Source organism: Dermochelys coriacea, chromosome 11, assembly GCF_009764565.3.
Source record: "Dermochelys coriacea isolate rDerCor1 chromosome 11, rDerCor1.pri.v4, whole genome shotgun sequence".
Classification (NCBI taxonomy): Eukaryota; Metazoa; Chordata; order Testudines; family Dermochelyidae; genus Dermochelys; species Dermochelys coriacea.
Window position 1 is genome coordinate 48,620,751 of NC_050078.2, and position 6,867 is coordinate 48,627,617.

The 6,867-nt window shown below is 44.9% G+C and overlaps 1 protein-coding gene across 4 annotated transcripts in view; it reads right to left on the reverse strand.

The window, feature by feature from the left end:
- Positions 1–5,915, reverse strand: part of NCKAP1 (NCK associated protein 1) — a 109,974-nt gene extending 104,059 nt beyond the window's left edge. For 3 of the 4 annotated variants that reach the window (XM_038421450.2, XM_038421448.2, XM_038421447.2), the window contains exon 1: positions 5,633–5,896. In XM_038421450.2, the coding sequence (XP_038277378.1) occupies positions 5,633–5,740 (108 nt within the window). In that variant the 5' untranslated portion in view covers positions 5,741–5,896. Of the gene's footprint in view, positions 1–5,632 lie in introns of all 4 variants that reach the window. The other variant, XM_038421449.2, reaches the window with a different exon arrangement.
- Positions 5,916–6,867: the final 952 nt, after the last annotated feature.

Consider the following 6,867-nt stretch of genomic DNA (forward strand, 5'->3'; position numbering starts at 1 on the left):
CCCTGATGACGTCTCCCCATTGCCACTTCCATCAGTTCAATCCCAAGCACCACCTGGAATGGGAGTCTGTGTCACGTATACCCCACCATGTGTCCTTCTCCTTTCCTACCTTATTTCATCTCTTTCCTATCTCTCTCCTTTTTTCTTCAATCTAATAGAGTGTGTGTTTATACCAGCCAAGACTGTATATTTTGCAACATTAATGTAAGCCTGTGACCAGAAAGGCAGCTAAATGCAATGCCTTAACCACACCATGTTGGTAAAACTTTGCCAGGTCTCAGAGTGGTGGTGAAGACCATGTGCTGTGCCTGTGTTTTTCCAGCAGCAAGGCTGCAAGTGAAAGTAACACCAGGGACAGAAATTTCATTGTATGTCTTTGCTGCTTTTTTCTTTCCCCTTCTGTGTCGCTCTGTCATTTTTCTCCTAGAAAGTGGAATCAGACTTCAGCAATCACATCTCCATTTCAGCTCAACTAACTTCTCTTTTCCCCAAAAGGGACAGCTACTACTTCTTCAATACCATCTAGCTGTCAAACAAGTGCGATTTCTTTCTTGAAAACTCTCTTAAGGTAAAGGGAACAAAGGATGACATTAAAATGAGAACCCTGTTTAATACTTTACATTTTAAATGCTTTAACTGTTTTTTTTTTCTTTTCCTGTATCTTTAATAAAAGGTTTAAGAGATTTTAAATGGTTTGCCATGTTACCAAACAGGATGAGGTCTCTGTATACCAAATGCCAAGCCTTGTTTAAAACTGTTTAATTTTGGAAAGTTACAAGGTCACGTTAAGACCTTTAATGCTGAGCCCATTTTTCCTTCTAATTAAATACATCTTCTGACAACATCTTCAGAAGAATTTTGCAAATCCTGTGCACAGACAAACGTTGTACTTTGGAATTGGATATTGACAGCACAATGACAACAAATGCAATTAAAATATTAAAAACACTGATTTCTGAGTCCTTATTTTTGGAGTATTATTCTGTGACCTTAACTTATATTAAATTGTTCTATTGATAGTATGTTGATCTGACACTCATTAAAATCATTTATTCTAAAACCACAAGAACTTTAATACCAACACTGGATTCCATCATAGATTCCGGTCTTGGTTCAGTTAGCTATTCCAAGTGTTTAAATTCACCATAAAATCTTGTAGCAAATACAACTTGGCAACCACACACTCTTAAAAAAATGACAACTCAAGTCTCTAAAAAGAAATACCCCCACCGAAAAGAATTGTTCCCATGTCACTGCTACCTAGAAATGTAGGAGCACTGACAGAGAAATTTATGGTCTAATCAGTTTATCTTTGCCTCTGGTAAGAGCAGCAAAGTCACAAGCAGGAAAGTGTTTACTTGTGCTTTTTCAGTAGAACAGAGTTTGGGGGAGAGCACTAAACTGTGTATGGTACTACAGAAAAGTTACTCACCTACAAGCACAATAGCTAAGGAAGTTCTGTGTGAAAAGCTGCAGCACCAGTATAATCCTTTGAGGAACTGAGGAAAGAGCCAGGCTCAAATGACGGGAAGGAACAAGGGAAGAGAGAAAGTGTAGAGGCAGCACATCCAATTCAGAACTAAGATTGGTTCCAATATCGAGAAGGGTTGGGACCACTGTGCAGACAATTGCGACTGCAGAAATCCACTCCTGGTACAGACTAGACATAAAACAGATGGTCCACTAGCAACACACTAGCAGCGTCTTACTCCAACATACACCACTTTACTAACAACTCTTCATACTGTCCATGCCCTGTGCTCTCACCATAGAGAAAGTTAACCATTCACCGGGTACTCTTCCTTACTTCATTTCATTTTTGTCCCCAAATGACTGTTGCTAATCAGAATCCTGTGGGCAGTAGGAAAACCAACAAGAATCACATTAGTTTAACTCTGTTGCTGGAGAGAACTATGAACAGAGGAAGATGGATCCTTTCACTGCCACAAGATTGGAGGGAGTAGAGTAGCAGACACAGTGTCTTGGCAGCAGAGAAGGGGAAGAAAAATAGGGTAGTGGATCCCACAACCAGTGCTTCTGTGCAAACGCATTTAAGAGCATTAAGATTTCAAGATAAGTTATCCATTAAACTTTTCACTCATGCACAGTATTAAAAAAAAAATAAGAACATTAGCATGAAAGATGAATGATAATCAAATTCTGCATAAAGCATACACTGTGTGTTACTTCTAAAAACACTGAAGAACCTGTGACTTCCTTCATTTATTAAAGTTTGTGCTATTCAAGATAAACAATATCAGCTAAAGTTAAATTCAATGAATTCCAAACTACTATTTCAAAGAACAATGTAACAGCAGGAAGTTTCTGCAGACAGGAACTGAAGATCAATCAACAATTTTAGGCAGGGGGAAAAAAAAGGAGTTCAATGACATAAAAACTGAGATGTTTACAAGCAAAAATGAAGTACAAACTCAATCTTTAACCATTCCTGAAAACTTCTAAAATTACTTTGGAGCAAATATTTTGTTTAATGCATGCACTTAAACAGGCAAGAAACTTCTTAACCATCTTTTGAACATCCTTATTCTCTAACCAATGATTACAACAATTTCTCAGTCTTATCACTTGATCTACTATCACTTCCTCTTATAAAAACCATCTTAACCATTTCCTTTAACCGCAGTACCACATAATGACTAGTAACTTGTAGTTATTGGAGTTCCCAATTCTCCTCTTGAATATTTAAAGGGAGTTTCAAAACTAAAAACACTAAGATTCTTTACTCCTCCAGAGTTCTCTGAAACCAAGCTCAAACTTGCTGAATTTTCAGACACAGTCTCATCTTTGGGGAGAGGTTTGCAGTCACAAAGAGCTCAGGGCATGCACACTTCAAGCCCAAGATTAATGGGAAACTCTAGGTCCAACCCTATGGAAGCCCAACTCTTCAGCTCTGTGCCGGAAGCCCCCCTCCTCACCACAGTTCACTCAGACACCATGTTGCCATTGCCATTCAGTTATCACAATGATGAATCCTGTTTAAAATACAAATTTAAAAAAAAAAAGTAGCAAAACAAGCAGCTACATGAACTCCCACACAGATTTCTATCTGGGACTCTACCAGCTTTGCAGTGGAGTATGCAACAGAGATGAACTACCTACATACACCTCCTAAACCATCTAATATTTGGACATGGGCTATCTGCAGGCATGACTGGAGTCCTCTCCTCCCTAAGAGTGCATCAGCCCTGGGAATTTTGGACACAATGGACAAGTTAAGCACTTTTACCATCATGCCATCTGGAACAGATACAACTTTAGAGGCCTGAAGGGCGAGCACCATAACCCCAAAAGGGCCAAGCAGACCCTGTTCCAGTGAGTCACTTTTGGTGACTAAAGCTAGATCTACCCCTAACACTTTTGTCTGCATAGATGTGTCAGTTTCAGGTTATTTTTTTTTTTTTTAAGACAACATAAGTCAAGGCTTTTGCCCATATACATAACACAGGCAGTTATAGTAGCAAAAAGTGCTGTTACCTGTCTAATGTATTTCACTCCCAAACCAGCATAAGATATACCGTCAAAAAATTATTGCCAGTATAATTGTGTCTACACTAGGAGGTTTTTTTGCCAGTATACCTATACCTGCAAGCTTTTAGACTTCATAGAAGAGTAGATTAAATAGATTTAATAAGTATCTTGAAGTTATTTTCCCTGAACACAAGGTTTCGCTGTTTTACGATAACTTTATATTGTTATATTTATACTGCTATTAAATTGAAACAGAAAACATGCTTGTCACTTCCCAATATACAAAACTGCAAGCTAAGGGCACCTAATATATATATTTAGGCCTTGTCCGCACAAGAACTTCGCACCTGTTTAGACTGACTTAGTTAATACAGTGTAAACCTACTCCTAAATTGACAAACTAAATAAATCCTAAATAAACATGTCCAACACAGCCTAACTAAATCAATTAAAAAACAACAACAAACAACAACAACAACAAAACAGCTTCAGCAAAATTGATATGTCTGCACATAGATATGCCCTTAAATTTTCACATTACAAAACTATTAGAAAGCCGCTGTGGCCCACTGTTAAGTTTTAATGTACTCAATACAACTTCTGAAGTAAAAATGCTTCCTGCAATGTAGAAGCTATCTGACAAGAAGTGTGCTGCAGCTCATAGTTTAACCAGGAATCACTCAGTTCAGTCATTCAATACCAGTTACATCCTTCAGGGTGATCTGTGGTTCTTTTTTCATGTATCAAATCAGACGTATTTTTAAAACAATGACTGCAAAATCTGAGTGTGCAGAATTACAAACTCATAGAATAGCTTTGGGACTTTAAGGCCTCAATCCTGCACACATCTGCACATCCCCTTAATATAAAAAACCATCATCAAATGAAATGTAATCAAACTATGCCTTCTAGAATACACTAATTAGATAAAGAAGAATAAATAGAAGTCATAGTAAAATCTTAATTAACCAAAATTCACCCTTTCAATTGGATTCATTAGAACCTGAAGTTCTACCTAGTGTCAGTATGTCGTTGTTGAAGAAATTAAGATAGTTGAGAATAAATCAATAAGAACTCAAGGCGTCCAATAGCTGACTAAAAATGGTCACTAGACAGTCTATAAACAAAAAATCTTGCTTCAAAACTAAACAAGGTACACTAAACTTGAGAAACCTTTCTGAAAAGGGAGTGGCCATTTTTCCCTACATGAATAATCATAATGCATGTAAACTTCATGCACCTCTGAACCATTTTCCTTTATAAAAAAAGCACTACCTTCTTTTCTTTCTTTTTCTAATAAAAGTAAAGCCGAAGTGGAGGCTGTTACTAGCCTTTTAGCAGCAAGGAGAACTCAAAACATCCGTTACAACTGAAACCAGCCGCAATCTTTCTAAGCAACTACCTGATCTGCCTCAAACTTGTTGAGATTAAAGTGGATTACTTTTAATGAGACCTTTTCTCTGAGGTAGCCGGGAAGGTGGGGCTGGGAAGCTGACCCCTACTCTCCCTGGTGTCATGACTCACAAGCAAAAAAAAAACCCTGAGAGGAAATGCCTGCTTTACACCCTGTCGGGCTCTTCCCAAGAAGCGCCGTGGTCAGACGGGAGACGGTCATTTCGTTTCATGGAGCGGGCGGCTCGCTGCCCGCTTCCCTGGGGATTGTGGGTGGTCTCGCAAGCCTGCCCCCCCCCCCCCTTTTGCACCTCCTGGGAGAGAAACACCCACCCCTAGACCCCAGAGTTGTGTCTGCTCGGCCTCCCTCCGGGCGGCGGCCCCGGGGACGCCTCCCCGCGGCGATCTCACCCCAACGCCGAGGCCGACGCCAGACGGGAAGTTTTCCCATCGCGGCTCCGCTTCCCTCGCAGGAAGCCCCGACCCCGCAGCCCCCGCGGGCCGAGCCTGTGCGGGGACCGGAGAGCTCCCCTGGGGAGCGGCTGCGCTCAGGGCCCCGCAGCTAGGCCGCGGCGGAGCCGCTAGGGTCCCGCTGCAGGAGCGGCGGCGGCGGCCGGATCCGGCGCAGGAGGGAGGCCGCCAGGGCCCAGGAACGATCGCCGCGGCGATGGCGGCGGCGGCGGCGGCGATTCCCCCCGCCGTCCCGCCCGGCTCCCGGCGCCGTCCCGCCCCCGCCGCGGGGCCCCCGCACCTTCTTGATGTTGTAGAGCCGGGTGAGCATGCCGATGCCCCGGTCGTTGAGGATGGTCAGCTTCTCCGCCAGCTTCTGCTGACTGGGCTGCAGCACCGAGCGCGACATCCTCCTGCTGCGGCTGGCGCTGGCGCCGCCGCCCCGCGCTCCCGGCCCCGCTCACAGCGCCTCCATCGCCCGCCGGCCCCCGCGCCGCGCCGCGCCGCCCCTCCGCCCGGCCTCGCTCGCAGGCTCCGCTAGGCGTGGCGGCGGCGGCTCTGCCCGCAGCCCACAGCCAGGCCGGGCTCTGCCCCCGCATCACATGACGCGCCTCTCTCTGCCGCCCCCTGTGGCCGCCGCTGGGAGACGCGGCCGCCTGGGCAGGGCGGGATTGGCTGGTCTCGCTTGGCCGGAGTCCTGCCCCGCGCTCCCCGTCCGGCCGAGCGCTCCACGGGCTCCGGGCGAGGGGCCTGGCGCTGACCCGCCGCTTCAGGGCATCTGTTGAATCGCCTCCAGGGCCGGATTAACTTTTTGTGGGCCCCGGGGGGAAGGACTGTAAAAGACAGGGATCTACATAGCACACAGCTGCACTGGTCTGATTTACAGGTTTAAATTGCAGACGGAGGTGGCTGCCATTAGGGTACCCGCAATGGTAGCCCTAAGGGGAAAAGAATACTCTCAAGTGCGCATGAAATAAATTGCTAAACGTTCCCTCCACGCCAGTGTTGCCCCCAGGATGTTCAAAAATACTGGGGGGAGGAGGGAGGACCAATGAGGGATGAGACCACTAGGGCGAAGGGGGGCTGTATGGCACCATAGTAAAAACTGAAAAATGTTTCACGACCGTTGTATTAGATTTAACTCATGTTTTTAAATCATCACACAAATTAAAGTTGGCTACAGAAGCCTACTATAAAGCACTATATCTACACCTTTCTTGGTCTCTTGTTGTAATTGTGCTGTTAATGAATTTCTCAATTCTCAGTGGGGGCTGCGGGAAGCGGCACGGGCCAAGGGACGTGCTGACCGCCCTTCCTGCAGCCCCCATTGGCCTGGAGCGGTGAACCGCGCAGTGGGAGCTGCAATCTGCCGAACCTGCAAAGGTGGCAGGTAAACAATCCGGCCAGGCCCACCAGGAGCTTTCCTTGAACAAGCAGCGGCCCTAGTTTGAGAACCACTGCCTTAATTAATCAACTTCTGAACTGAAGTCTTTGCTTCTTCCAGTATGTTTTCAGTGGATATCTCTCTGATTGATC